This window comes from Radiomyces spectabilis (genome assembly GCF_025331425.1).
Source record: "Radiomyces spectabilis strain NRRL 2753 chromosome Unknown BYT42scaffold_8, whole genome shotgun sequence".
Classification (NCBI taxonomy): domain Eukaryota; kingdom Fungi; phylum Mucoromycota; class Mucoromycetes; order Mucorales; family Radiomycetaceae; genus Radiomyces; species Radiomyces spectabilis.
Window position 1 is genome coordinate 1,551,984 of NW_026251933.1, and position 27,810 is coordinate 1,579,793.

The following is a 27,810-nucleotide window of genomic DNA, read 5'->3' on the forward strand; positions in this document are numbered from 1 at the left end:
ACAAACACCATTTTGACAATGACCCAAAATGCGGGGTGGATGCCAAGATCCAACGAAAGGTGAACATTTCAAGTCCGCCATTGTAGCGCCCATGGACCGGATGTTTATGGCGACCTGAGAATCCGTTCCCATATCGAGAATGGATGACTGTAAGTGTTACTGTTACATGCTGAAGATTCTTTTTGACGAATAAAAATGGCATGGTATAGACAATTTTGCTGGGCAGTGGCCGAAATCATACGATCAGCCTTTCTACTTTCTTTTTCTCCCTATGGCTGCTGTTGTCAACCAGCGAATGGTACGATAATGAACACCATAAAGGATGATGAAAACGCCGTTGATATCTGAAGTATAAGCTAGTTGCTATATGTGTGGCATAGTTGGACGATCTTTTTTTTTTTTTTTTTTTTTGTACCAGGGCATTGTTGGCGAGCATGAGTACCAAGAAGTAGGTATCGTGTAACCCGGGGAAAACGGTGTGGATGATTTGATAAAATGGTTCGATGAGTTTTTGAACAACGGCGGCTAAACCCTCTGTGACTGAGTTGCTCTGTTGTATCATAATCGACCCACCGACACTGCCCTGCGTTTCTGGCTCCGTTCCTTTCCGTCTCATTTAACATCAACATTTGTCCATGTTCCAAATCAAACCCCCACTTTACGAAAAGATAAAGCACTTTGCAAGATTTCCGCAAACGGGAGTCTCACTGCGCCAGATGGTGATGTTTGGTAATGCTTCGTCAGGTCTCACAAAAACACAAGAAGCACTGACAACTAACGAGAGTCTGACAGGTCAAAAGCCATCCAACGCTACTCTTTTCAAAGCGAGTCAATTCCTTCATGGTATGTCAATGCTTGCAAGCAACTGAAGCACAATCGGCATGAAAACAAGATGTAATTTGTTTATTGTGATATTAGAGGAGTTACCTATACGGTTAGCCCATCGTGTGAAAGAGTTGGAAGAGTTACCAAAAAGTTTAAGTCGAATGCCGTCGATCATCAAGGTCAAAAATTGGTACGCACAGTCATTTCAGGTAAATTATTTATAAGGGGACTCCATGAAGCCAAGCAAGAGGTCAAGTCATTGAATATCAAGGATGTTATCATAATAGGAACTTGTTGAAATGCCTGCTCCGCGGATATCGTCGTCAATGAAACAATCCTTCAAGCGGGCTTTTCAAAATAACAATGTCCGCGCTTTACCCCGCAGTGTACCAAATCCGTCTCTGGGTCAACCTGTATACAATAACCATATCCAATTCCCATCCGTCCCCATAGGCCATCGGTAAGGGGAAACATCGACTCAATGAAACGTATTCTTTCTCATACTCGGCTACTACAGGTATTACAATGATATCAATGATATTCAGTGCTCCCCCGATATTATCACATATACCGAAGATTTTGTAAAAGCCATCGAAACCATCAAACGAAGGCACGATCCTGTCGTCACCACCATGGGTAAGCCGAACAGCTTCTGTTATCTTTCTATTTTTTTACCCATCTCTCACACATCGTCGGATATTAGCACAGGGGATCCTCGAATACAAGGAGCATTCTAAATTACGTACCTTGTCTCCTGATATCCAAGAGTTCCTCGATCGTTTTTACATGTCCCGTATTGGCATTCGTATGTTAATAGGCCAACACTCAACACTTTACAGAGGGCCAACGAGGGATGATTATGTGGGCATCATTTGCACGCATACCAATATTCAAGAGATCGCCCAAGACGCCATTGCTAATGCGAGGTTTATCTGCGAGGAGCATTACAGCCTGTTTAAAGCACCTGAAGTGCAGATGTATTGTCCTGGTGACATTGAATTCATGTATGTTCCGTCGCATCTCAACCATATGCTTTTCGAATTGTTGAAAAATTCCTTACGTGCCGTGGTGGAGCGATATGGTCCCGATTACGAGGACGAATATCCGCCGGTCAAGCTGATCATTGCACACGGTAAAGAAGATATTACGATTAAAATTTCGGATGAAGGAGGTGGTATTCCTCGTTCCGGTATACCACATGTATGGACGTACATGGTAAGTGAATCATACAGATATCGGTGTGCTCTCTATGCGTCAATGAGGTTAATCCAAATTTTGTCAATAGTACACAACTGCCCAACGACAATCATTAGAACCAGAGTTCAACAAGACCGAATTCAAAGCACCAATGGCTGGATTCGGCTATGGTTTACCTATTTCCCGACTGGTAAGTTAAGCTCTACTTTATTGGGATATTCTGCCTTGATAACACGCCACCTCTTACTTTTAGTATGCTCGATATTTTGGTGGCGATTTGAAGTTGATCTCCATGGAAGGGTGAGTGGTTGAGGCATCATTGGTTAAGAAGAATTTACATAGATTCACATCTTGATATTTTCTAATAGTTATGGTACGGATGCTTATCTCCATTTGAATCGACTCTCCAACAGCGATGAACCTTTGATTATGTAAATTACTCTTTGCTCCCATCATGTATTCTATTGCTGTATTTATTGAACCTAGCTTCCTCCAAAATAATCACTGTAACATACAACTACCCGACCTACGATTTGCGTAAATCCTTAATCATCATGTAACCCTGACCTTTACATTTCAACTTTTCCGAGAAACACTTATTTTCTAAGAACAGTAAAAAGATCATTTCGGAAAATGCAAGTCAATTTGTGAGCCAGACAGCGCAAAGCAAATCACTGATTTAGATCAGTTGACGTACAGAAGAAGTAGCCAACACTAGAAACCTAGGTGATCGATCTTGGACTGGCTTTCCGTGCAAAGAGATCCGGTTTTCACAACGCATCAGAATGATTTAAATGATTCCGCAAACAAATGCAAACTCATAACCAAGGAAGAAAGCTCTAAACCGGCATCACCGGTACCATGGGGGCTAGGAGACACCATACGTCGACGCACACCAATGTTGACAAGTAACAGAAAAAATACGGATTTATGTCCTTCGAAGCACATAGCAAGCGTTCAAAAGAAGCAACTGAGTGACCAGCAAAGTTTACCGGGACCACTGGTCCTCACTATCGACATTGATTGGGCTGAAGTTGGTTTGCTTAAGCAGCTACGATTAAAGCACACATAACCCCAACAATGCTTAAACCATATACATCCAGAGATGCAACAGGTAACAACGACAAAGGTTGATTCTCCAGTTTTGTGGCTACTTTGGTAGACACAATAGCAGGTTGAGATAACGTGTGTCTTTCTAAACCGGTACACGCTCCGGCGTTCTCAAAAATCCTGATTGGGAGGGCGCATATGTTCACCTAACCGCGTTGCACTCAGGACACGATGTTCCACCTAAGGATGTTCAATGACTTTGGTAAGAAAAGCTAGACTCAGAACAATGATCAGTACATAAGACCCGCGAAATAGAATACTCTAATGTATGGAAAGTCTGCACAGTTCTTGTTGCATACTTATTACATACCTTACTTGGTGACGAAACATCATGTAATTGATTCATCACGTGGGAGACGATCTCTCGTTAACCGAGTAAGCGCGAACACTCTCTGGGGTTTTTCTTCTTTTTTCTGGAGTAGTTTGCATTGAAAAGTAATAACGCGTAGCCAAGCGAAGAAAAGAGATAAAATAAAATGTTTATGTGGATGTTTTATTGTATGAAATCCAGCAAATGGTTCCATGGTGCAAAATGGGATAGTTGCCGGTCTACCCAAGGGCCTGCTGGTTTCCATTATGATGTTCGCTTGAGGTGGAGTGAGTTCGCAGTGTCAGCCAATAGAAATAAAGCGATGGTTAAAGCCGATCCCTCAATTTCATTTGGATGTCTTGAAGTCCACCTTTTTTTTTTATTTCCTCTAATTTTTCCTTCCTTTCAGACCCTCTTTTACTGTCCTTCCTTTTGGTGTCTTTTTTTGACCATTAGTTGCCTTTTTTTTTGGTCTAATTCAAAAAGCTACCGTTTATTTTTATGAAGGTCCCAGCGTTGAAAGAATCTTCAGTGCGAAAGCGCCGACTGCGCTACCTCAAGCCTTATTACTCGCGACAGCTCAAACGACACGGAACGCTCCCGAACGATACAAACGGTAAACTCGTGGTTTGGTTTTTTCAATTTTTTGTCGCCCTTAACCTTGTTTGTGCCGCTGAAAGATGATGCTTTGATTTGTGGCTCCTCCACACTTGAAGACGGCTTAGAGCTCACTTGTAGCACTCATGGTCGGTTTCAGGGCTCACCTATATGACCAGTCTCACATATCCTTTTGGAATATTAACCCTCACTTGGGAATATAGTTTTATCCGATACTGAATTGTCTCATAAAGACGACACTGAGGCTTCCAATACTAACCAACGCGATGGTAACTGGATTAACTGCCAAGCCTAAATACCGAAAGCTCAATTTAACCTCAAAAAACTTGTCCGACTTGTGTAGCAAATTTGACGCCCCTTCCAGTGGAAGCCTGTTCCACCATCTGTGAAACTGACCTTGCCATGGGAACTTTGAAGGTTGCCTTCTCTACCGCTGAAGAGGACGGCCAAATGGTCGCTCCTGAAGACGCTCCCTCCGGTCAGAATGACCCTCCATCTCACTCTTCATCGGATGCTGAAGGTGACTCAAGTGAAGACAATGATGAAGAAAGTGGTTCGTCTGATGAGCAGGAAAACTTGAATGAAGACGATGAGGAAGACAACTGTTCCTCTTCGGATTATTATGAACCTGACAGCTCTTCAGCGGACGAAGCTGACGAAGCCCCATTGATTTCTTTCCTTGTCCATTCTGGCCAGAATAAACGCCCATGGGCTGAAGAAAAAATTGTTGAAAACGAAGAAACCGGCGCGGATGTTGGTCCATCGCACGTGGAAGAGGAAGAAAAGAAGCCCAAACCGCCGAAACGCCGTCGTTTGCGCAAGCACATTGATACGCTTCGCAATATTAGTGCAAATGAACTGGACAATCTGAGCGAAATCAGCCAGCGTTGCACTTACGAACTGCTTTCTCCGTCTTCCAAGGTGTCTCCTGTTGTTGTAGGCCACACTACTGGTGTCCGCCAACGCCACCTCAACCGAGCCAAAGCATCGCCATCCCGCCTTGATCAGCTGGCGCAGCGTGAAGTGACCGATTTGGATCTGAGCAAGCATTTCTTTATCCCCGAACAGTGGGTTACCAAGGACAGTGGAGAACAAGCAGCTGCGTGCAAATCGGATGGTGAGGATGACAGTGGCAATAGTGGCACCGATGATGTGATGGAAGCTTGTTCGGAACGTCCTGTTGTCGGAACATCCTCGGTTCCTGACAATGCTTCTACCACAGAGGTTAACCCTTACGGCGAGCTTCCTACCTCCAACTTTCCTGAAGCGACCATCGCGCCTACTTATTCAAACCTTTTCACCAAATTCTTGCATCGCATGTCTCGAATTTTCTTGCCTGACGGTATTTAAAAAAGAAGGTCATCTCTCATCACATTAACAATTTCTTTTGTCATTATGTATCCCCTTTCGCTTTTTCCTTGCCTGACATTTTCTTTTAAAAAGAGGTCTATACCTCTCTATAGTATTAATCCCACTTCATCGTCCTTTTTATCATACCAGTTCTTCCATTTTACCCACATCATAGCGTTTATTATTAAAATAAATCCGTAACCTCATTGTGTTACAGATTCTTCTATCATACTGTGATATTGGCATATTTTTTTTTATTGGCAGTTCTTTTTTGTTTTTTAAGCGGCTTTTGGTGTGAATTTCTGTGAAAACGTACCCAAAGAAGGATTATGTCTGATTTGGATACACTAGAAAGAAACAAGTTTAATCAGCTTCCGCCAGGGTTGTTAAACCTTTGGTCAACTGCCCCAGATTTTGATATTCTTTCGGTGCCACAGTAACCGGATCATCCTGATGTGCAGTAAGCCCCCTTCTTAACTCAGAGTATCCTTTGGCCTGATGTTTTTTAAGATTAGCGGATTCAGAAATCCGAATGGATATGAAAGCACTTAATTATCGTATCGATATTCAACATGACTTATTCGCGTTTAAGGTGATTTTGTCTCTGCTGACATTAGGCGCAGAATCTAAAGGTTGAATTGCCGGTAAAGAAAAGACTGCCACCCAGGACAAGACCAGTATCACAGTATGATAGAAGAATCTGTAACACAATGAGGTTACGGATTTATTTTAATAATAAACGCTATGATGTGGGTAAAATGGAAGAACTGGTATGATAAAAAGGACGATGAAGTGGGATTAATACTATAGAGAGGTATAGACCTCTTTTTAAAAGAAAATGTCAGGCAAGGAAAAAGCGAAAGGGGATACATAATGACAAAAGAAATTGTTAATGTGATGAGAGATGACCTTCTTTTTTAAATACCGTCAGGCAAGAAAATTCGAGACATGCGATGCAAGAATTTGGTGAAAAGGTTTGAATAAGTAGGCGCGATGGTCGCTTCAGGAAAGTTGGAGGTAGGAAGCTCGCCGTAAGGGTTAACCTCTGTGGTAGAAGCATTGTCAGGAACCGAGGATGTTCCGACAACAGGACGTTCCGAACAAGCTTCCATCACATCATCGGTGCCACTATTGCCACTGTCATCCTCACCATCCGATTTGCACGCAGCTGCTTGTTCTCCACTGTCCTTGGTAACCCACTGTTCGGGGATAAAGAAATGCTTGCTCAGATCCAAATCGGTCACTTCACGCTGCGCCAGCTGATCAAGGCGGGATGGCGATGCTTTGGCTCGGTTGAGGTGGCGTTGGCGGACACCAGTAGTGTGGCCTACAACAACAGGAGACACCTTGGAAGACGGAGAAAGCAGTTCGTAAGTGCAACGCTGGCTGATTTCGCTCAGATTGTCCAGTTCATTTGCACTAATATTGCGAAGCGTATCAATGTGCTTGCGCAAACGACGGCGTTTCGGCGGTTTGGGCTTCTTTTCTTCCTCTTCCACGTGCGATGGACCAACATCCGCGCCGGTTTCTTCGTTTTCAACAATTTTTTCTTCAGCCCATGGGCGTTTATTCTGGCCAGAATGGACAAGGAAAGAAATCAATGGGGCTTCGTCAGCTTCGTCCGCTGAAGAGCTGTCAGGTTCATAATAATCCGAAGAGGAACAGTTGTCTTCCTCATCGTCTTCATTCAAGTTTTCCTGCTCATCAGACGAACCACTTTCTTCATCATTGTCTTCACTTGAGTCACCTTCAGCATCCGATGAAGAGTGAGATGGAGGGTCATTCTGACCGGAGGGAGCGTCTTCAGGAGCGACCATTTGGCCGTCCTCTTCAGCGGTAGAGAAGGCAACCTTCAAAGTTCCCATGGCAAGGTCAGTTTCACAGATGGTGGAACAGGCTTCCACTGGAAGGGGCGTCAAATTTGCTACACAAGTCGGACAAGTTTTTTGAGGTTAAATTGAGCTTTCGGTATTTAGGCTTGGCAGTTAATCCAATTACCATCGCGTTGGTTAGTATTGGAAGCCTCAGTGTCGTCTTTATGAGACAATTCAGTATCGGATAAAACTATATTCCCAAGTGAGGGTTAATATTCCAAAAGGATATGTGAGACTGGTCATATAGGTGAGCCCTGAAACCGACCATGAGTGCTACAAGTGAGCTCTAAGCCGTCTTCAAGTGTGGAGGAGCCACAAATCAAAGCATCATCTTTCAGCGGCACAAACAAGGTTAAGGGCGACAAAAAATTGAAAAAACCAAACCACGAGTTTACCGTTTGTATCGTTCGGGAGCGTTCCGTGTCGTTTGAGCTGTCGCGAGTAATAAGGCTTGAGGTAGCGCAGTCGGCGCTTTCGCACTGAAGATTCTTTCAACGCTGGGACCTTCATAAAAATAAACGGTAGCTTTTTGAATTAGACCAAAAAAAAAGGCAACTAATGGTCAAAAAAAGACACCAAAAGGAAGGACAGTGAAAGAGGGTCTCAAAGGAAAGAAAAAGAGCTGCGGTTCAAGAGGAAATGAGAATTGGGGAATTTTAGGTTTTTAAATCACCGCAAAATACTTTTTAACGCGACACAATGCACAGAAGATTGGCTTCAAGTCTGTCTTTATCTCTCTCGCTGCCTTCTTCACAAAGCAGCCTATACAATATAAGAAAGGAGTTGCGGATTATTCGCACTTGCTCCATTCAATGACAGTTCATCGTGGTGCCCGACGATTCCTATTCGACTTTGCCCCTTGGCTGTGATGTAGGCTCATTCAGGGAATCACTTAAATCATTGGGGCATGTTATAAAAGCTGAACCCCGTTGTTTTATGGAGATGCCCTCACAAAGTGGTACGTCACCATTAAGCTGCACAGCGAAATCGACGACCTTCCAGAAAAAGTTAAAATTACAGGCTAAGGTGGCCAACGTCATTCCCGTACGTTGCCCCTGGGATGGGTGCTTCCGTTGCCGTAAACAAGGTCATCGAAAGAAAACTGTCCCACCGCCGCGCGCTCGCGCCTAGACAAGGGAATGGAGCGCCAGTCTTCTGACCCGCCTATTTCAGAGGCGGGCACTCCAAAAGCACGTACTCCATCCCGTTCTGATCCGGTTGCTTCCAGAAGGCTCCACCAACCGGACCAAGATCAACAGTTAACCTCACTTTTGCCATGTCGCAAACGCGCCAACCCCGACGATTAGGCACCTCTTTGCTGTAAGCGGCCTAAAGTTTCTGCTCAACGTATAAAGAAGCGCTCCAACATCGATACCCATCCTCATCTGGCTGTAAACGACGTAAACTTTCAGCTGGGCAAAGAAAGAACCCAGCCAAACGACGTCGTTCTCTTTCAAGCGAGGCATCTTTCGATTCAGATGGCAACAACAAATAATTTAGTCTGCCCTCATTGGTATAAATAACTTTTTTGCCATCCAAACTTTCACATTGAGCGTGAGCGGTTGCTTTGGACAACTCATAGTCATGGTTACATGTTTTTCCCTTTTTCCGTTCTGTTGAGTATGTCATGGGAACGATGAGGATTGAGCACAGCACAATCATGAAGGTTCCCTTACGCGTATTACCCATCACCTTAAACCGATCACAATGCACAAAAGCATCTTCGGAAAGTGTTTGAGTCTATGAAATAAGCTGATATATTCTACAGTTACATGAGTAAAAAAACATATTGGGAATTATAGGAAAAAAAAATGCCAATGAACAAATGATGAAAACAGTCTACTTTGCGACGCCAATGATCGCCTTCTTTCTTTCCGATACGCGTTCTTCTTCTGCCGCCTTTTTGCTGTGCTTGCGTCGGTTGTCGTCTTTTCTCTTTTGTGCTGCAAGCATCTCCTTCTTGGTTTTGTCTGCCCGCTTAATATCACCAGGAATACGGCGGTGACGATCGATTCTTCGGATTTCATCCATATGAGAGAATCGTTCTTTGAGTTTTTGTGAATATTCGAGATGGTTCTTCTCGCGCCAATCTTTAACACCCATCTTCTCAGATGCATGCGCTTTCCAGATACGAATATTGCCATCGTCGGATCCAGATAAAACGTATTTGCTATCCATACTGAACTGAACAGAGAAAATTCTATAAAAAAAAATACAAACAAACACGATGAGTGTCTAATGCCAGAGAGACAACGTATTAAAGTACTGGGTTCGGCTTACCTTTGCATTCGCTTTGTATGGTATACATCTCGACTGTGACCTTTGTGTACATTGTAGACACGCAGAGTGCGATCGTACGAGCCGGTCACGACTTCTTGACCAGTAGGAGAGTAATCGATATCCATGACGGCAGACACGTGGTCTTTCAGTACGTTCTTGGCGCTCTCCATCCTTCGCATATCGAAAATATAAGCGTTGTGATCTTCATTCGCAGCCGCAAATGTAAAGGCTTCAATAGGGTTCCACGCAATCGCATTAGTTCTCATGGACATGACAAGCTTCGACAATGGTTTGTTCGTTCTCAAATCGTACAAGACAATGGTGCGATCGGTACCGCAACTTGCCAGAATATTGGTTTCGACCTGATTGAACTTGACAGTCTGATAGGAATCCGCGCCCCATGCAAACTCGTGAATAGGTTCCGATCGATGTTCGTCCCAGACGTCGACTGTATTACCCGATGTAGCAAACACAGGATCGCTGCGATGATGTGACAGACCAGTAAATGCGTATCTTCCAATGTAAGTTTCCAACGCTTCGGTGCTTTCGGAAGCGTTCCAAATTTTAACCGTTTTATCTGAGGAACATGACAAGAATTGTGATTCACCTGATCCAGCACACACACCATTGACAATGCCCGTGTGACCTCGAGTGGTCCATGTTGTTCGCTGCTCAGAAAGCTCCCAAATACGAATTTCTACCAAACAATAAGCAATCCATTTGCAAAAAAAAAAAAAAAAAAAAAAAAAGGTGTGACTTGGCTCTATGCCAATACTTACCACCATCACCACTGCCAGAAATGATAGAGTTCAATCGGCTGGGATGCTTGACCATGCTGTAAACACCATCGATGTGTCCGCTGAGAGCACCAACAAATGGCTTGGCGAATAATCGTTCCAATTTCGTCGAGTTCAACGCACGAATGTATTCTCGGCCTTGCTCAAACGGATGCACCGAAGGATCCAGATTGCGTTGGATCTTGTGAATATCTTGCGATCGCTCACGCAAATAGTCGTTAGACGAACGGGACAATGCTTTTACTTTCTATAATTCGAAATAATATAAGTCATGCCATAACTAACAGCAATAGATCTCAAGTTCGTATGCTTACCATGAGTGGTGGAATCAATAAAAAAAAACCCAACAGTGAACCAAATGCAGCGAAAAAAATCGAACCGAAAAAATTAAACGGTCACAGCCCGATTTGATTGGCGCTCTACTTTTCAAATCAACTGCCGGAAAAGGAACATCCCCGCCTTTTTTTTGGCAGTTGCTGATCGATTCATAGAAAACAATGGACCCGGTGACAGCAATAACCCTTCTTCTTTGTGCTCATGGTATCGGATAAAATAGCAATTTACTTACAAAACTAATACTTTGTATAATGACCCCGATCTGAATGACAAATAGCTCAATACAAATCCCAATTTCACAAAGGCCCACGTTAATGTCATTGTCGCAAGCAAGGTTCAGTAAAAAGCTTCTTTATTTATTATTTCCTTGTCAATTTCAAGAACGGCCTTTATGGTGAGTATAAGGGGTTTTCAATTTTCTGGAGAATTCGAATTTGTCCTTGAAGAGAATATGGGTAACATCAACTTCCTTGAAGATGAGAGTTCCTCGTGGTGGTGGCCTTGTCGTACGATGTGTCCATCCGGGTTCATTATGAGCCCTTCTCGTATTTCATCTAGGGTCAGGGATACGTTAACTCGGGCACGATTGTTTTCGTTGACCCATGCACTGATTCGGGACTAGTCTAAAGTTGGAAAAAGGCGTCAAAATTTTGTGATGGATGGATCGAATAAGTGACAACTCTTACCCTTAACGATCCAAGCGGATCCCTTCGTCATGTATTTAATGCTGCCCACAGCCTCGTTTTTGAATTGCAGTATATGGTGATAGGGGTCCCGGAAGACGAGGTCCTCAAGATGACTGATAGGTTACAGCTCTGAGATGTGAATGAAAAAACTGGCTCTGGCGCGAGACGAACAGAGGCGGTGATCAGGATCATTTTTTTTCGTAGGCAGTGGGAGGGGAATTGAAAGAAGGAAACAGAAGGGAAGTCGCAGCATGTAATTCAACCGCATTTTTATAGCCAAGGCTGAGACAATGAGAAGGTTATATGGTTTTTTTGAATCAGCCATTGTCAGCCAACTTTGATGATGGATTATGACCCCGCGCCTGGAAAAAGAAGTTGACAACCACTCGATCTCTCCGTTCATCATCTTCATGTCGTTCATGTCCACGACTTCCGCCTCCTTCACATCGTGCACAATGCTGTCGACTTTGCTCCTTCTGATGACTTTGGAGTGGGGTGCGTTCCTTTGTTGAATATAACGCCGCGTCGCAGTAGCTGGATCTCCTCATGTACGGTCTCCCGCCTTTGGCCGCACGGGACAAATAATGATAATATTGCATAGGTATATGCCAGAATATCTCCAAAACGTTATTTCACAAGCCAAGCAATCAGGCGGACGAACAGTGAATGTGGCAGGCGAGAGAGATGGTGAACTCTCTGCCGACGAAGAGACTGTGGATGATAACAAGGGCGATGAGAGAATTGGACGAAGGGACATCAGCCATCGGTGACAGCGTTCGCGACTTTTCCGAGGACAAAGATGAAGACGGCCCATTCTCCATCGAAACACTGATTCTCGAATCAGTAAAGTAACGAGACAACGCCACTTGTTCGAAACAAAAAAAAAGAAAGGCACAACAACTTACGAGGGCGACGGTTCATTCGATGGCGATGGCGATACATCATTTGACGCTGCCGGTGGCAATACTTGATTCAACGACAAAAACAATGGAGGTTGTTGCTTTTTATGCTTCCTCCGGATATGACCCTGTAAGCTGAGCAAACTATTGAACTGTGGAGAACACCAAGAACAAGACTGCATGATTAAGGTTAAGAAGGACGTTGAACTACCTTTTTGATTGTACAGGTTCGGACCTTATCAGTCACAGTTCATCTGTTCCATTTCTTTGTTCATCATTTGTTTTTGGACAGGTCGCAATCCGTGAAATTACGCCCAATCTACGTTATGTCCCACGAATGCTGTTCTAAACAGTATTTCATGCAGCGATCGACGGTGGCAAAGCTTAATAATGCACCAATCACTGCCGGTTGTATTTCCTTACCAAATGCCGCCAAAACCAAGTTGATAAATCGCAGGCAAGATGTGATGCCTTTCTCCCGGCGACGAAGACTAAATGAGATAGAACCAGGAATACTTGCATAAAGTGTACCGTTGCCGAAGTAACGTCTAAAAGAATAAAACCATGAGCAACTGATTTATTGTTGTTCATCTATGTTTTGCGATCCCTAACTACTTCTACTTCACTTTAACTTTCACTTTAGATTGATTCGAGCTCTTTCCCCTCCAATTGAGCAGCTTCATCATCAAAATATTCAAGCTACTCACCATATTTTCATCGTCTGATAATTTTTGTACAACAACGAGCATCCAAGGCAACAATGATAGCAGCATTTCACATTACGCCATCCTATCCGTTTCTTGGTTTCGATAGATGTTATAATAATGTAATGGGTACTTCAATAACGTTTTCTATCCTCATCCTTTGCGGCTTTCAGGTTGAAGTTGAGTGATTTGGTTCTTTTGGGCTAACCCTCTAAGGATAATATCTTGCCAACAGATTCTGCGTTATGAATGTGATATATGAGAGAATTTAGAACAAAAGAGACAATGAGAATCCTTTGAGACTGTTGGATGCCTTTATTTCGATTAATGTGATCTGCCTATTTATACTTTAGTCTTGAGTCGGAATTAATAATTATCAGTGAGCAGTCCTCGGTTATAAGGTGTATTAGGAAGGATCGACATGCTGTGATGTGACAGCTTTACCCGTATGAATTGATCTCGGCGATAGATCCAAGTTATGGATGAAGAGGCTCAATCGGTGTTCTAATAGAGAAGCTCACTCAGAATAGAAACACGTCTAGATCCCGATCTTTCCTGTTTGGGAACACCAGTCTAGGATGGATAATACGACAAGTAGTAGATATACCACACATGTATTTTCTGCAAATGTGCATGATGGAAAGAAAACGAATGATTTTGAAATGCCTTGCAAACCGCGGAAGGGTCGATTCTTGTTTTGGCAAGTTACCTTGGTTAATGTGCCGTGGTGTCAAAGGTTCCAAACAAATCAAACTGAGAACACAAACTTTTCTGATGGTCTCATGGTTACAGGAAATTTGTTTTTCGACATACCCGGTAGATCGTATGTAGAGCGGCAAGGAAAGGTGAAGATGAAATGTTCGCTTATCCACTTGAAAAAAAGTGCGATTTCTTTGTGTTACTTTATTGCATGAAAAAGAAGCATCAGCACTGTCCCGCACGTTCCTGTTGTGCAACCCCATGTTTTCTTCACTCTCCACCATTTTCTTCAGTAGCGAAAAAGGTCTATAAGCGATGGATAATATACATCATTCTGTAACACTTTCCAGGCGGTTGTGAACCGCATTTTCTCATAGTTTTTATCCATGTTCAAAATGGGGCTTTCTTTTGGTCTCGTATAAGATAAGCTTTTTTTCTGTTAAATATCCCAATTAAAATTGGCTTAGTATTTTTTCGTCTGAAACCTGGCTCCGTCAATGTAACCAACAAAGAGCATACGCTGCGGAAACGATCTTTTCTAGCGAGTTGAGGTCTCGATGAAAGAAGATGCAGAAATTTCAGAATTCAATATAACGATGGTCAAGGGAAACGATGTTGCAAAAGAGAGTAAAGCGACAAGTTGAATGAAGCTGCAGAAATGCTGCTGTGCAATTAAAGTTTAACTGACTGCTTGTCAAAAAAAAGGAGCGGCGGATCTTGCTCGGGTCCATCAATGAAAATAAAATAAAAAAAATCCAATGATTGTGTCAAACCCAAGGCAACTCATGAGAATGGGATATATGATATACTTCTTTGTCCCTGCGGAGCTATATGTTTAACACCGATGATATTGCTAATAATCGTTGCAAATATAATTTGAGAAAGGGACGATATCATACCAAAAGTGATCGGAAGGGCTTCTCGATCCAAGTTTGATCAAAGAAGGTTTCAACGTTCTACGCCTGCAATGTCTGGAAAGCAAATAAACGCAAACCATGAATTCCCCATGCCATCCATTAGTTTCATCAATCACTTGGTAGTTATGGTTGTATTCGACTTGTTGCTGTTACTTGGGGATTCCGAATGACGAGCCTTTTTTTTCTTTGAGAGTACCGGACGAACCAGCCATCCTTTATTTCCATCCGTCATGATCCGTTTGGACGATATCATTTCAACGTCCCTTTCTTCTTAGGGCCTATCGAAATTTTGCCATTGGTTCTCAAATCTTTCAAAAGCCAGAAAATGTTGGCTTCATAGGAATAGCCATCTTGCGAGTGTTACGTTATCTTTGTCCTTTTGCATACCCGTCACAATTGAGAAAAAATCTTCCCACGAAATGAAAAAGATATAAAAGAAAAGCAGTTTTATTTTTTTGACACAGCATTCCTTTTTTTATAGGTACCAAGCGTGGTGGCCGTGGACGCGAAAAAGAAGTACGACAAGTCCTGCGGTCTCTACTAACCCGACAAAGTGTAGGGGTGGGCATGGGGAAGCTGTCCTCGTCTTTTGACTTGGGCAGACCTGGGTCTTTCAAGGCTTGGGGGTCCCTACACTGTTGTCGGGGTCGGTTTGGTCAACCATCTGGTTATTTTTTAGTTTATCTTTCTTTGCTTTTCTTTTTTTCATAGTAATAAGACAGTATAAATAAGCTTTTTGGTTAAAATAAAATCGAGCCATTTTATTCTTATCCTTAATCTTTTGCTGGTTTGGTGATAAGCGTTTTCTAAGCCATGAGCAAAAGGTGACAGTGGTAATGATGTAGCCGCCAGCATTGGTAGAGGATACTGCTCTTTGCAGACAGCAACTAAAACTTATTCGTCGGGCTTATTGGTCAAGCTTTTCGAGTAGCCGTTGGTTTTTACTTTGGTTTGTTATACCCACGTTTTATTGGATAGACAAAACACATGGATGCCTGCTGGACAAACGGTATCATTGAATTGACAAGAAAAACATATAATATGATTAAAAGTGACGTTGAGTAGCATGTAGATGCATGGTATGAATAAAAGCGCTGCTCTTATACAGCGAGTACATGGTGGATCTTTCAAGCACGGACAACAGCTGAGTCATTAACGCATGCCCCTTGTCCCGTATGTCGGCATAGTCTGATGCAAGAAAGTATTGCTGGACATGGAAAGTCATGAGGATCGATCGCAATGCAGGATAGCAGTAACAGTCGAAATAATCGCGGTCTTTGGCCCACTCTGAGAGGATATCCACCACACATTTGGCATGCTCCAGGCATCGAATAAACGGTAGCTGAACGATATCGCCCGACCGAGGGAGAAAAACGAGAAATAGATACAACCAAGCACCATGCCATTCGACGAGAAAGTGGTATCGTAATCGTCGCATCCACACGTTCCTCAAAAGCTGTTTGCAAAAAGGATGAATGGATCCATCTGTGCCCAATCCTTCATACCCTAGCTTATTTTCAAGATCGACGTCCGACAACTGTTCCTGACTTTTGATCCACCACGGTAATTTATCGTAAATTGTCCACAGATTATCTTCAAGCTCTTTAATCTCTGAGCCATGGACAGTCGACTCTTGTTGCTGATAACAGGTGCAATAGATGCGATACAAGACGGTGGCGAGTTTGCATCGAAAGTAGATATATTCTTCCTTGAGCCTATCCACTACATGCAAAGAATACGGTGAAGGACGTTGTTTGCCAATAAACATATACGGTGATTGCAAAATCCGTGGCTCCATAACCAAGCGATGGGCTGTGACGTCGGTTGTCAAGATCGCCCAGAAAAGGTGCCTTTGAAGATTTTGCTGCCATACCGACATTGTGTGATAGATTGTGTGCAGATGATTCATCATGCCCGTCATCAATTGCCTTGACGCCGCAGCTTCCTTCACGTATCCATTCTCGGCTTCATAGAGCATCAGGTTATACGTCACATGAAGGCATAGAATATCGGGGTTGACGGCCAATCTTTGGTCGCGCAGTGAAATGGTGTGGCGATAAAAGACAGCGGCTAGTTGATGATACGTCGGCATTTGCACAGCGTGCAAATTGACAACGTGAGTCAGCATGAGCGTGAGTACCGAATCCACGAGGAATCGGCCGTCTTCATTGTATACATGCGGCTGTGAAGATAGGAATTCTGGCAATGCAGAGAACGAAAAGCAATCGTTGTATAGGCAAATCAACTTATCCAACTCATCGGATGATATCATGGCCCGTGCGATTTCGTAAGAGACGGCAAGATTTTCTGAACGGAGAGGTTGCTGGGCGGATCGAGCCGTTTCGGAATGACTGTGATGCATCCAGTGGAGCATCTGAGGGTTACGATCAAAATTCGCTTTATACATCTTTTCGTGAACTATCCCGGGGTGAAGTAAGCATGACATGTTGGCAGCCCAAGGTGGCGCGGATCGCTGCACCGTATGTTCAGACGGAACGTCCAAAGGTAATTCCCGCGACGTCAATTGCTTGGGTGGTGACTTCGTGACTGGCCAGCCAGTACTTCCAAAGTGGCGACGATCGATGTAGGTTTTAAGAAGCTCCCAGCGTCCGTGAGCATCAGCGAGCAGACGGTCCAGCATCTCGGCTTGTTTCTCTGGGGGGAGATGAGTATAGGGAAACTGGGTGGCATACAAACATCGCTTGTTGCTTTCATGGCAAGCCTGACATGGGCGGTTCTTGTCACAATGCTTGCGTGCCGAACGACAACTGTTTGAAAATCAAAAACGAATTAGCATTCCATCGTGTCAAAAACACCATGCGACTGATTGCCGTACTTTATGCAGATTTCACACGATCGGCGTTTCTTGCTAGAGACAGCGGTCATGATTTGTTGCCCATCTTTGTAACAAGACGGTTAACAGCTGCGGATCATTTTTTGTGCTACCTACAGACATTTAAGAATTTATTTTTGGGACCTTTTTCTTTGTCGAATGGATCAAAATCGATCCTCCGTTTCGAATATTCCATCTGCTTCCATCTCAAAATCGAGTCGACCGTCCAAGAAATGCAACGAGTAAGACCATTAGGTTACTGTGGTGCGGTATCTGCGTAGCATACTCAGGCGGTTGTTAGGTGTCGTCGTCGTCATGTCAAGTGTGATGAGAAGCGACCTACTTGCGGTAATTGTGTGAGGAGTCAAAGCGAATGTAGTTATTCCCATCACAGTATACGCTACGATCATGTTTCCAGTCGACAGAAACGGGATGATATGTATACTGAGATTCAGGATATATCGCATTGTATAGAGCAGCTGCTTTTCGATACGCAAACAATGGTACGTGATTGCAACAAGAGGGGTTGATTTTCTTCTGCAGCCATCATAGACCATTTTTTTTTCTGTTAGCCCATATTTGATGATGTGGCAAGATTGAGCCAGAGCTATGGATGGGAAGTAACACTTTTGCCTGGTGGTCACAAGCGCATTATTACCGATATGGAAACGACATCTGGACTCGCAACCGTCATACCGAATTCAGTGCAGGATATTTATCAGGATACATGCGCTGATCATCTCCCACCGACCAAATCCAACACCTCATCACTGCCATTAAAGCAGTGCCTTCCTCTCAACTATTACGTCCCGGACATTCTACGGTCTTGTGTTCTTAGTGAACAAAACGATTCATGTCCATGTCTTTTCACCGTGATTATGTCCCCACAAATACTTCAATCCTTTACCAACCATCCGCAGTTTGGCGCCTTGTACGCATCGACATCCTCTTGCGCTCACTATCCTCAAGGCCTCTTCACAAGCCCACCGCCAAACGAATTTTGTATGAAACATTACAGCTCCAGATTTACGGATTACAGTTTCTCAAGTTTATACTGCAGTCTTTTGAGAACGGTGAGGCTGATCGACACAAACCAGTTGAACCAGGCGTATGTGGGCATTGGTGTGACGATAAGCAAGGCACTTTCACTCGGATTACATAAAAGTGCCACATACCAGCATCATGTACATAAAGCAGAATGCGAGATCGAAAGGCGACTCTTCTGGGCCATATGGTTACTCGACACGCAAATGCCGCTTTTACAACAAAGACGGACCTCCTTTCGGCTAAAGGACATTAGTGTGGAAAAGCCATCCGTATGTGATGGTATGGCCATCCAAGACGTCCATCACACCTATTGCTTGAGCAGCCTGATTGAAACACGATGGCTTCGGGAGCAAATCCAGGAGAAACTGAATACAGGCGATTTGACAAAGAAAACAGAGACGTTGAACCAAATCACGGACGCTATGCGCCAACTAAGAAGATTTTACGATGCATTGGATGACCAAGTCAAAATACATACGTTGTGGCATAGAAAGTCTACAGAATGGTATCATCGATATCAATGTATCGTGTTATTGGAGCATGCATTCAACTGGATGCTGTTATTTGATCATTTTTTGCCCGCGAGGCACGAAACCGGGCTTGCTTTTCCGTATAATCTGGCTCTTCAATTTTGCCGTCAAGCGGCTGATCTGATAACACTTGTGTTTGAACGTTGGATTTTCACGCAGTATGACTGTCAAAGCCGAATGTTTCTCAGTCATTTGGGAAATGCCATACAAATGCATCGAGTAAGTTGGTGTGTCTACATAGCTACAAAATTGCCTATTGACCTTCTTTTCTATCCCCCTTTTCTATCCATTCTTAACAGTACATACTCCAGTGCCGTGGCGCAAGTGTCACTCACTGCCGAAAAGCTTACGCTTCACTGCGGTTCCTCCATACCCTGATCAAGAGCACCGACTTGTGCACGTTTGTTCCTGCGCAATCCATGCTGCAACTTGTATCCGACCTTTTATCAAAAGAAGAATGGCAATGTAACAGTAATGAGGGCATGGAAACTGACTCGATATTGAGGAGATATTATTCTGGTTGGAAACCATCGGACGATCCATTACCCAAAGACGAAAATGGGTTGCATATGCTAGATTCTGAAGCTACCACATTACGTACAATTTCTGACGCATGGCTGGCCCCACGTTAGTTTCATTTTGTAACACAATCTTTCCAAACTACAAACCATTTTTTTTTTTCACTTTGAACTGGATTGCATGAATCTCCGAAAAAGGCTGTGACTATCTTGTGACTTCGAGGTTTTGCAACCGGAACTGGGGAACATTTTTGTCCTCGAACGATGGAGCTTTGAGAAGACAGCTTTCTACATACTTGGTTCATGGTCATTCGTCCCGATCGCCGTACCGACAACACGCAATTGCGTGCATTTGCCGCGTCACAAAATATTCTCAATCGTGCTGATGGATCGGCTAAGTTCGAACTAGGTATGTTTGCAGACTTTGAATCATGGTGTAAAAGCAACAATAAGCTTAATACGTGGATGTTTAGGGGAAACATCGGTGATGGTATCAGTGGTGGGACCTGTGGATGTGCAAATTCGTGACGAGAAAATGGACGAAGCTACGGTTGAACTAGTTGTGCGACCAGCGGTGGGGTACCCTGCAACAAAAGAAAAGTTGATGGAATCGACATTACGAACTGCGTTTGAACCCGTCATTTTGGGTGGTATGATGCCTCGTACGCTTGTTCAGATCGTGGTTCAAATCATCAAAGACGATGGCTCGGTATGTTGAAAAGAGAAACTGACAGGTTGTCATGGTGAATGAGAGTACTTATACTGCGTAGGTAATGGCAGCAGCGATCAATGCGATTACACTGGCACTATTAGATGCCGGCATACCCATGAAGCACATGGCTGCTGCAGTAACATGTATCATTGATGCATCTTCCAAAGAGATTATTCTGGACCCTACTGTTGAAGAGATCCAAGTATGTTTTGATATGGCGGAACTATGGATCATTGCTGATGCTGATGATTTTTGCTACGGTTACAGAATGCGGCTTCGACTCACACGTTCGCATTTGATAATTTGCACAAGACACCTCACGTACTGCTATCGGATTCGGAGGGTCATTTTGACGAAAATCAGGCAAGTCAAGCTTACATACGGTACTATCAGCGATAAAAGAAAGACAGCTAACGCATTCTCTTTAGTATTTTTCATGTCATGATTTATGTTACGAAGCTGTCGATAAAGTGCATGGATTTATGCGTGTGGCAGTTGAAAGCAAAAAGAAAAAAGAACAACAACAACTTCTCGGTCATTGATTCACAGCATAGTATTTTTTTTTTCCCACATCACTCATAAATTTGCTTCCCTTATATCTTTATTCTCACACGGTTCCTGCATGGACATGTTCGCTGGAGAGCACGCATTTATAAGCTTTTATCCTGAAATCGACCCTGAATATGACTTTTTCCTTCCATGGAATCTGCTGCTTTAGAGGGATACTGATGATTACGTTTACGGTTAAAATAGGTTGATTTACACAATTCATTCGTGATTTACTTTTTTGTAAAGAATCTCACTGACTTGAGATTATGGCATGACTGTGTGTCTGGGTTCAAATATTGCCCACTTCACGGTCCAACGCTTCTCCTGAGACTCTTATAAACAAAAGCTTACGGTTCTCTTGTCCAACCGATACCCATGTCCACCACGCATAAGCGACGTTCCATTCAACCTCGGCAAACCAAAGCGTCATTACTGCGCTTAGCCGGGAAACAGTCGAACATTCAAAGTTCCAAGGACAACAAGCCCGCCGATACCGCAAAGACAGAAACGGAGAGAAATGCGTCGGATGTCACGGTACCACCACCGAATGCAATTGGTAGCCGTAAAACAGCTACAGACCGTTCCGGCATGTCCACGCATGCTGATCCTCCAAAAGTGCCTCGACCGAAATCTTCACCTTATGCACAGGCGCGTGCCTCCGAAGGTGTGCGCGCCTTTATGGCGCAACAACGAGCGAGACAGGTGGCTCGTAAAACCAATGTCGAACCGGAGAAAGAAACGCCACCGAAATCTCGTGTATTTACAGGAGCTGAGAGATACACTTCGGGGCCTGACGCTAGTCGAGGCGAGGCATTTGGCAATCAAGTGACACCGCCGAATGCAAAGTTGCAGACACTGATACGGCAAGCCAAGTCATCTGGAAAATTGAATATCTCTAGCCGTGGACTGGATAAAATTCCAGAAGAAGTGCTGAATATGTAAGTGGTATGTCAAACCCCCGATGGAGATAGAGCTAACTGGCTTCGTATTTCAGGTACCACGTTGACCCCAATTCCATTGTTGTGGATTTCAGCTCTTCCTCTGACGATGCTTGGTACGACGCTGTGGAACTGAACAAGCTCATCGTAGGTGACAATTCGTTGACGAAATTGGATACAAGAGTTGGCGAAGAGTTTGGTGCTCTCGTCTTGCTGGATGTAAGTCAATGATCCAACTGCGGCATGGTGTAACAAGGGGACGCTGAATACGTTGGATCAATACCGCTGCTGTAGTTACGCCATAACTTGCTGTCGACACTGCCCGAATCACTCATCCAATTGCGCAACTTGACTGTATTACAACTCCCCTATAATCATTTCGAGGAGGTTCCTTCGTGCGTGACAAAAATGAAAAGTCTGCGTGAGCTTGATTTGTCGCATAATCGGCTTACGCAGGTACCTGTGGAACTTGCTCAAATCGATCGTCTCGAAATTTTGGAGCTTGGCAACAACCAAATCAAAGAATTACCACGAGAATTGACCGAGCTCGGGATGCTCCGCAAACTAAATGTTCAGCATAATCAATTGACCAGTTTTCCCAAGATCGAGCATGCAACCGAATGGCAAAAACTGGAGGAACTTGTGATTTCTCAAAACAGATTGCGTGTACTATTTCCAGGTAACGTGGACAGATGTTTCGATGGTGATAGATCCCAACAACTCATGGATTTGTCAATGGTTCTATTCAGCTTCAATCTCGCTTCTTTCTCTGCAGCGGCTTGATGCACAGCATAATCAGATCAGCGACCTGATGAGTGACCAGGAAATGAGCGTGCAATTACCGATGCTGGAAGAGTTGTTACTTTCTCACAATCGTCTATCCTCAGTCAGTCCAGGCGTATTAGCGAGCGCACCCAAGCTCCAAACGCTGGCACTTGCTTGGAATACTCTTGCTGAAATTCCCGACTCGATTTTGCAGCTGGAGCAGTTGAAGAGACTGGACGTGAGCAACAACGAAATACGATCTCTTTCTCCCGATTTAAGCAATCTTTCGCAGTTGATGACTTTCAACTACGAAGGCAATCCTATACGCACTTTACCCAAGAATATGACCATGACCGAGCTCATGGAATACCTGCAAAGCATGAAAATCACAGAATAAACAAAAATCACTGTCGCTGCATGTGGTTATACCCTATGAATTGCACTTTTATTTCTCTTGAAATAACCTAATGGATTACGCACGCAAGAACACCAACAGTGAATATTTCCAACGTAAAAGAAGTTTCGTCGTTTCACAAACAGGGTCATATCAAGAAAGTGTGTACTGTAGACGAAAGTACTGTGCTGTGAACAAAAAGACAAATGCCCCTTCCAAGCCTACATGTCGTCGAAAATTACAGTCAAAGCGGTGATTCGTGCATCGCGAATGTTTATACAGTAATAAGGCATTTAATGAAGGGGTTGTATTACACGTACATTTACAAGAATATGCATATAGGATCTGTTATTTGTTTACAGGTGCTGCAGAAGCAATGAAGAAAATATAATGGAACAATCGATAGCAAGGTACTCTACTGCAATTCACTCAAAGGGGCCTGTCCGATAGATGATTATGGGGCAGAGTGTGTCTCAATGACGACCCGACTCTTTAGCTGCTTGACCCCGCCCTGAAGAGAAAGATTTTCAGGTCCAATCAAGGAATGATGAACATGTTCGATGGACTTGAAGTACTTCACGGTTTTAACATGCAATTCAAGCGTGGCATCCTCGTCAGATACAATCAGCCCTTTTGGATGCATTTGAATAGCGGACACGGTCCACATATGGTTCACCCCTTCCTCGATGCATTTGGCTAAAGCGATGGCCTAACCAAATTACTTGTTAAGTATGATGAAGCCACGCAGACGATGATGTCACATGCGCTTACCTTATGAGCTCCCGTGATAATGATGACAACTTCTCGTGCATCCATGACGGTACTGCATGATACATGCACAATAAACTCCATGAGTAAAAAGAGAGTGATGCAGTACAACGCAAAGGGCAACTTACGCAACACCAACGGTTAAAGCCAGCTTGGGTACTTTGCTGATATCACCGTCGAAAAATCGGGCATTGGCAAGAATGGTCTCGTAAGCCAAAGTCTTGACTCGGGTGCGGGACGTGAGGGATGAACCGGGCTCGTTGAATGCAATATGGCCGTCAGGACCAATGCCTCCCAAGAACAGCTCGATACCGCCGACACGTGCGATAGCCGCTTCATACTTTTTACATTCTTCGTCAAGGTCGGGAGCGTTGCCGTCGAGGATATAGACGTTTTCAGGCTTAATATCCACATGCATAAACAAGTGGTTCCACATGAAGGAATGGTATGATTCCGGATGATCTCGAGCTAATCCCACATATTCGTCCATGTTGAATGTAATGACATTGGCGAAACTTAATTGTCCTCTTTTATAAAACTCGACCAACTGCTTGTAGACACCAATAGGAGATGAACCTGTAGGTAATCCCAGAACAAAGGGACGCGCCTCGGTGGGGTTGAATTCATTGATACGCTCTTTGATGTAGTTTGCTGTAAAATAATTTAGTAGGGTCTCTTTCCGAAGCATAACGCGTGTAAATATGCATACCAATATAATGCGACACTTGATCGTAGTCTTGACGAATAATCAAACGCATTCTCACAATAAATTGGATGAAGGAAGATAAAATTTTCCAAAGAATGAGGGGCCCTTTTTTAATGTCACACCTTGAAGTTGTAGAAAAGACACATCTGACCAATCACACCTTAAAGGACGGTCCAGTGCCAAAGAGAAACAGCCATGAGGTATCGAGGATTCATGTGGCTCCAGTTTTCAGTAACAGTTCTCGCTGCCAAAAAATCTTATTATCCTTGAACTCATGACGATACACGGACCGTAATGTAAATTTTTCCTCTTTGTGAAACTGTATCATGTCCAGCATGGTATAAGAAACAACTGGTCATTTTTCCCCTGGGTTCATCGGTTTGCTTACGTAACTTAGACGTATCTGGAATTATACCTTGGTAACAAGGCTTGCTTCTCTCTAATAGACCATTTTACCGTGAAGTATTGAAATCTCAAGATGATCTGCAACCACGATTGCTGCAAAATCGAGAAATATGTGTAAAGTTAATATGTTATTCGCATACTTTGTATAGCCAACTCACTATGTATACTCAAACTATTACTACAAACGACAAGAAGGGAAAAAATGATCCAGTAACGCAGGTTCTCGTTGTTTTGCCTTTGGGAAAGATCAACACGCCGAGTAGATGGAAAATTCGACTCATTCTGGAGCATGTCACTGTTACACGCACTTGTTCACTATGCGCCAGCCGATCGATTGAGGAAGGATTGTGCACATGATTTAAGTTGCTTTCGTAATGTGTGTAAGTGAGGGACGGGAATTCATGCCAAAGGGGAAGTTCTCGTTTAGCTTGCTTGCGGATGGGATCCAGACTGATGATTAAGCTCTCTTCTTGATCTTTTACTGTATCACTTTTGAATGCAGCCATAATATTACCTGTAATACCAAAGGAAAATGTCAAATAAGGCAACCCCTCAATTGGTAATCAAGCGTATCCGAAATCTGGCCAGCCTCGGCCAAGATGCGCCGTTTAACACACATATCAATAGATTCGCTTCCTCTTTGATCCACTGCCTGATCAACAGCAGATACTTTGAGTTTCGCTAAAGCAAAATGGCACTTTTTAGGACATAAAGCATGGGACTTGTCACTTTTACAAACTAGGTTAACTCTTGTAATTGATGCTCGTTGTTGCTCTTGGAATATAATGCCTGAACTCTCTATTTTTTCAACGCTTCATCTGATTTGAAACCCCGTCACGGTCGCTCATCGCTGCCGAAAATTCCGCCTTTCGTAGAGGTAGATTCGATTGTTCAAGCATTTGCCAGAAACACAGAAGCGAACATGACAGACAGCGATCCTTTTCTTATTGTCAAACGGTACATTTAACTACCAAAAAAAGGATGACTCTGTCGCTAATTGAATCGATAGACAAGTCGAAGATGCCTTTGTCAATGCCAACAATCTCTTCGCTTCCTGGAAACGAATTCAGCAGACGGTTTCGTCACCGCGAAATCAAGAATTGCTGTGGACAGCTGACGAATTGGAATCGTGTCTGGAAGCCATTGAGCAAGACTTGGACGATCTTGACGAAGCGTTAGCTGCTGCGGCAGCCAACCCTCAGCAGTTTAACTTGACGGTATCCGAACTGAATAACCGCAAAGCGTTTCTATCTCAATCTCGGAATAACATTCAAACTATACGCAATACCATGGCCAATCCTCCTCCCAAAGACTGGAGAAATGTAACGGACACTTTTTCAAGGAACATTTACCAACGATAAATAAGTCTGATATATTTTATATTTAGGAATCGTCTCCAAACCGCATGATACCCTCCGCCAGTTCTCAATCCAGGCATGAATATGATAATTCCCAGTTTATTGAAAACGAGAGTCAGCAGCAAACGGTAAGTATTGGAGGCGTTAAGAACGTACAACTGGGATATCGTCGGCTAAAATCTTGTTAGTTAATGATGCAAGAGCAAGATATGCATTTAGAGAATATGTCAGGGACATTGGTGAATTTAAAAGAGATTGCGGGCACCATGAACCGAGAAATCGATGATCATGTCGTGTAAGATGGAGATAGTCGAGTGATACAAGTGTATAGTATCTAATAATGGCATGTTATTAGGCTGCTGGACGAATTAGGCGATCATGTGGATCGTACGGAAGGGCGTCTCAAAAGAGCTATGCATCGCGTAACGGATGTGTTGAAACGTGAAGAAGGTAAAGCCACTATACATCACCCGGGGAATGTCGTAGAGAGTGTTCTAACTGAATTTGGTACAGAAAGCAAATCTGGTTATTGCATTTGCTGTTTAATTATTGTCCTTATTATTTTGTTAGGGCTCGTGATCCTTATTTAATGGACCACTTCATGACAATGTGGTCTTGTTTTGATCCTTTTTTTTTGCAAATGACGACGTAATAAACTCCTTTGAACCATAGCATTGATGCTACAGGTTCAAAGACTTGTATATAATACTTCTATGTGTTCAGCTGCAACAGTGACGTTTACAGTAAAAAAAAAAAAATGAATCCAAAGTCTTTTGATGATCGTGTGGGGAACAAAATGGCCAGCATGATGAGGTATGAAAAAAAAATGGATCCGCTTTAATGGGTTGTTGCACAAAAAATACATCCGTTCAATCTCAGAAAGTGAGCATTTCTTGGCGGTTCATCACCGTCGGAACTTTGGATGCGTTCAAGGTGATGTACCCCACACTGAAAGCGAACAATAAGACCATACACCCATGCAGACGATCGCTCAACAGCATAAACACAGAATCAAAAAAAGTCTTACATTGAAGAATACGAGAACGGCACGCTCTGAAACTGCACGTGAAAAATTCTGAACCTTTTAGACAGAGACGATGCATAGAAATTAGCTTCGTTGCTGTCGGACATCAATGATTGGATCCGATAACAATATGGAATAGCTCGTTGCAGATCACGAATTGGATAGACTTTAGCCATTAGGTGACAGCGGAGCTAATTGTCCGATGTAGTCCCGATTTCAGGTTTTCTGCCATCTTCCTTTCTTTGCGTTGCGGCATCATTCTTTTCTATCATTGGTATCTTTTGCAAAAACGTATGCTTATAACAGCGGATTTTGTGCTTTGGTTGTTGGAGCTATTTTTACGATCCTAACACACAGACTCTAGGAATAGGTAAGAGCAAGCCTCAAAAAAATTCATTATCCGCCGTATGAGACATTGGCCATTCTAAAATATCCGTGATCCACAAAATCGGGTCTAGAAACCGCAGCCGACCACCCATTCTTATCATTCACAGTTTACTTGTTATCAACGTCGCTAAGTGGCCCTCTCCTTAGTCGTTCGCAGAATCGTCAGTAAGACTAATGAACTAGACTGATTTGGTTTGGATTTAGGTGTATGAACAAAGTTGCTTGTACCAGATGATACAGGCTTGCGAAGGATGGGCAAATCCCTTCATCCTCA

General features: G+C 43.4%; 10 protein-coding genes across 10 annotated transcripts; 6 read left to right on the forward strand and 4 right to left on the reverse strand.

The window, feature by feature from the left end:
• The first annotated feature begins 390 nt into the window (after window positions 1-390).
• Window positions 391-2,758, forward strand: BYT42DRAFT_574694 (mitochondrial branched-chain alpha-ketoacid dehydrogenase kinase-domain-containing protein). Its single transcript, XM_051568878.1, has 9 exons — window positions 391-729; window positions 793-843; window positions 919-1,034; window positions 1,113-1,285; window positions 1,343-1,461; window positions 1,529-2,040; window positions 2,111-2,212; window positions 2,276-2,322; window positions 2,391-2,758. Exons 1-9 carry the CDS (start codon window positions 636-638, stop codon window positions 2,455-2,457), a joined length of 1,281 nt encoding a protein of 426 aa, XP_051422586.1. The 5' UTR covers window positions 391-635; the 3' UTR covers window positions 2,458-2,758.
• A 1,076-nt stretch (window positions 2,759-3,834) lies between these two features.
• Window positions 3,835-5,639, forward strand: BYT42DRAFT_574700 (uncharacterized protein). Its single transcript, XM_051568879.1, has 4 exons — window positions 3,835-4,058; window positions 4,123-4,188; window positions 4,264-4,329; window positions 4,404-5,639. The coding sequence occupies exons 1-4, from the start codon at window positions 3,944-3,946 to the stop codon at window positions 5,408-5,410; spliced, it is 1,254 nt and encodes a 417-aa protein (XP_051422587.1). The 5' UTR covers window positions 3,835-3,943; the 3' UTR covers window positions 5,411-5,639.
• A 459-nt stretch (window positions 5,640-6,098) lies between these two features.
• BYT42DRAFT_574704 (uncharacterized protein) lies at window positions 6,099-7,906 on the reverse strand. Its single transcript, XM_051568880.1, has 4 exons — window positions 7,680-7,906; window positions 7,550-7,615; window positions 7,409-7,474; window positions 6,099-7,334 (listed from the first exon to the last, which is right to left on the reverse strand). Exons 1-4 carry the CDS (start codon window positions 7,792-7,794, stop codon window positions 6,328-6,330), a joined length of 1,254 nt encoding a protein of 417 aa, XP_051422588.1. The 5' UTR covers window positions 7,795-7,906; the 3' UTR covers window positions 6,099-6,327.
• A 1,118-nt stretch (window positions 7,907-9,024) lies between these two features.
• Window positions 9,025-10,704, reverse strand: BYT42DRAFT_534837 (WD40-repeat-containing domain protein). Its single transcript, XM_051565460.1, has 4 exons — window positions 10,676-10,704; window positions 10,344-10,608; window positions 9,565-10,261; window positions 9,025-9,484 (listed from the first exon to the last, which is right to left on the reverse strand). The coding sequence occupies exons 1-4, from the start codon at window positions 10,676-10,678 to the stop codon at window positions 9,124-9,126; spliced, it is 1,326 nt and encodes a 441-aa protein (XP_051422589.1). The 5' UTR covers window positions 10,679-10,704; the 3' UTR covers window positions 9,025-9,123.
• Window positions 10,705-15,358: 4,654 nt separating this feature from the next.
• On the reverse strand, window positions 15,359-17,592 carry BYT42DRAFT_646058 (uncharacterized protein). Its single transcript, XM_051572672.1, has 2 exons — window positions 17,439-17,592; window positions 15,359-17,370 (listed from the first exon to the last, which is right to left on the reverse strand). The coding sequence occupies exons 1-2, from the start codon at window positions 17,486-17,488 to the stop codon at window positions 15,648-15,650; spliced, it is 1,773 nt and encodes a 590-aa protein (XP_051422590.1). The 5' UTR covers window positions 17,489-17,592; the 3' UTR covers window positions 15,359-15,647.
• Window positions 17,449-19,739, forward strand: BYT42DRAFT_387647 (uncharacterized protein). The gene is made up of 3 exons (XM_051563339.1): window positions 17,449-17,938; window positions 18,008-19,231; window positions 19,312-19,739. The coding sequence occupies exons 1-3, from the start codon at window positions 17,873-17,875 to the stop codon at window positions 19,642-19,644; spliced, it is 1,623 nt and encodes a 540-aa protein (XP_051422591.1). The 5' UTR covers window positions 17,449-17,872; the 3' UTR covers window positions 19,645-19,739.
• BYT42DRAFT_387603 (ribosomal protein S5 domain 2-type protein) lies at window positions 19,740-20,893 on the forward strand. The gene is made up of 5 exons (XM_051563338.1): window positions 19,740-19,939; window positions 20,004-20,239; window positions 20,301-20,444; window positions 20,510-20,605; window positions 20,671-20,893. Exons 1-5 carry the CDS (start codon window positions 19,834-19,836, stop codon window positions 20,782-20,784), a joined length of 696 nt encoding a protein of 231 aa, XP_051422592.1. The 5' UTR covers window positions 19,740-19,833; the 3' UTR covers window positions 20,785-20,893.
• A 25-nt stretch (window positions 20,894-20,918) lies between these two features.
• Window positions 20,919-23,137, forward strand: BYT42DRAFT_574721 (uncharacterized protein). Its single transcript, XM_051568881.1, has 4 exons — window positions 20,919-21,729; window positions 21,786-21,948; window positions 22,024-22,408; window positions 22,479-23,137. Exons 1-4 carry the CDS (start codon window positions 21,167-21,169, stop codon window positions 22,889-22,891), a joined length of 1,524 nt encoding a protein of 507 aa, XP_051422593.1. The 5' UTR covers window positions 20,919-21,166; the 3' UTR covers window positions 22,892-23,137.
• BYT42DRAFT_574724 (glucosamine-6-phosphate isomerase 1) lies at window positions 23,138-24,482 on the reverse strand. The gene is made up of 4 exons (XM_051568882.1): window positions 24,366-24,482; window positions 23,785-24,307; window positions 23,660-23,711; window positions 23,138-23,597 (listed from the first exon to the last, which is right to left on the reverse strand). The coding sequence occupies exons 1-4, from the start codon at window positions 24,412-24,414 to the stop codon at window positions 23,343-23,345; spliced, it is 879 nt and encodes a 292-aa protein (XP_051422594.1). The 5' UTR covers window positions 24,415-24,482; the 3' UTR covers window positions 23,138-23,342.
• Window positions 24,483-25,689: 1,207 nt separating this feature from the next.
• BYT42DRAFT_498201 (syntaxin 6, N-terminal-domain-containing protein) lies at window positions 25,690-26,715 on the forward strand (the record flags this gene model as incomplete). Its single annotated transcript, XM_051564548.1, has 5 exons — window positions 25,690-25,724; window positions 25,777-26,010; window positions 26,259-26,277; window positions 26,314-26,420; window positions 26,481-26,715. The coding sequence occupies 5 exons, from the start codon at window positions 25,690-25,692 to the stop codon at window positions 26,713-26,715; spliced, it is 630 nt and encodes a 209-aa protein (XP_051422595.1).
• Between the last annotated feature and the right edge of the window lie 1,095 nt (window positions 26,716-27,810).

Bases quoted from the DNA above. Each gene is read 5' to 3' on its own strand.
- BYT42DRAFT_574694 (XM_051568878.1), top strand. From the start codon at position 636: ATGTTCCAAATCAAACCCCCACTTTACGAAAAGATAAAGCACTTTGCA. The intron at 730-792 runs GTAATGCTTCGT...AGAGTCTGACAG, and splicing joins GCGCCAGATGGTGATGTTTG to GTCAAAAGCCATCCAACGCT. The intron at 1,286-1,342 runs GTAAGGGGAAAC...CGGCTACTACAG, and splicing joins TCCGTCCCCATAGGCCATCG to GTATTACAATGATATCAATG.
- BYT42DRAFT_574700 (XM_051568879.1), top strand. From the start codon at position 3,944: ATGAAGGTCCCAGCGTTGAAAGAATCTTCAGTGCGAAAGCGCCGACTG. The intron at 4,189-4,263 runs GTCGGTTTCAGG...TTGGGAATATAG, and splicing joins GCTCACTTGTAGCACTCATG to TTTTATCCGATACTGAATTG. The intron at 4,330-4,403 runs GTAACTGGATTA...CGACTTGTGTAG, and splicing joins CAATACTAACCAACGCGATG to CAAATTTGACGCCCCTTCCA.
- BYT42DRAFT_574704 (XM_051568880.1), bottom strand. From the start codon at position 7,794: ATGAAGGTCCCAGCGTTGAAAGAATCTTCAGTGCGAAAGCGCCGACTG. The intron at 7,616-7,679 runs GTAAACTCGTGG...TGCCGCTGAAAG, and splicing joins GCTCCCGAACGATACAAACG to ATGATGCTTTGATTTGTGGC. The intron at 7,475-7,549 runs GTCGGTTTCAGG...TTGGGAATATAG, and splicing joins GCTCACTTGTAGCACTCATG to TTTTATCCGATACTGAATTG.
- BYT42DRAFT_534837 (XM_051565460.1), bottom strand. The intron at 10,262-10,343 runs GTAAGTATTGGC...ATTGTTTGGTAG, and splicing joins TTCTGGCAGTGGTGATGGTG to AAATTCGTATTTGGGAGCTT. The intron at 9,485-9,564 runs GTAAGCCGAACC...TTTTTTTTATAG, and splicing joins CATACAAAGCGAATGCAAAG to AATTTTCTCTGTTCAGTTCA.
- BYT42DRAFT_646058 (XM_051572672.1), bottom strand. From the start codon at position 17,488: ATGACCGCTGTCTCTAGCAAGAAACGCCGATCGTGTGAAATCTGCATA. The intron at 17,371-17,438 runs GTACGGCAATCA...ATTTTCAAACAG, and splicing joins TCGTGTGAAATCTGCATAAA to TTGTCGTTCGGCACGCAAGC.
- BYT42DRAFT_387647 (XM_051563339.1), top strand. From the start codon at position 17,873: ATGTATACTGAGATTCAGGATATATCGCATTGTATAGAGCAGCTGCTT. The intron at 17,939-18,007 runs GTACGTGATTGC...TTTTTCTGTTAG, and splicing joins TTTTCGATACGCAAACAATG to CCCATATTTGATGATGTGGC. The intron at 19,232-19,311 runs GTAAGTTGGTGT...CATTCTTAACAG, and splicing joins ATGCCATACAAATGCATCGA to TACATACTCCAGTGCCGTGG.
- BYT42DRAFT_387603 (XM_051563338.1), top strand. From the start codon at position 19,834: ATGGTCATTCGTCCCGATCGCCGTACCGACAACACGCAATTGCGTGCA. The intron at 20,240-20,300 runs GTATGTTGAAAA...TATACTGCGTAG, and splicing joins TCATCAAAGACGATGGCTCG to GTAATGGCAGCAGCGATCAA. The intron at 20,606-20,670 runs GCAAGTCAAGCT...CATTCTCTTTAG, and splicing joins GTCATTTTGACGAAAATCAG to TATTTTTCATGTCATGATTT.
- BYT42DRAFT_574721 (XM_051568881.1), top strand. From the start codon at position 21,167: ATGTCCACCACGCATAAGCGACGTTCCATTCAACCTCGGCAAACCAAA. The intron at 21,730-21,785 runs GTAAGTGGTATG...TTCGTATTTCAG, and splicing joins CCAGAAGAAGTGCTGAATAT to GTACCACGTTGACCCCAATT. The intron at 22,409-22,478 runs GTAACGTGGACA...GGTTCTATTCAG, and splicing joins ATTGCGTGTACTATTTCCAG to CTTCAATCTCGCTTCTTTCT.
- BYT42DRAFT_574724 (XM_051568882.1), bottom strand. From the start codon at position 24,414: ATGCGTTTGATTATTCGTCAAGACTACGATCAAGTGTCGCATTATATT. The intron at 24,308-24,365 runs GTATGCATATTT...ATTATTTTACAG, and splicing joins TCAAGTGTCGCATTATATTG to CAAACTACATCAAAGAGCGT. The intron at 23,712-23,784 runs GTAAGTTGCCCT...TGTATCATGCAG, and splicing joins GCTTTAACCGTTGGTGTTGC to TACCGTCATGGATGCACGAG.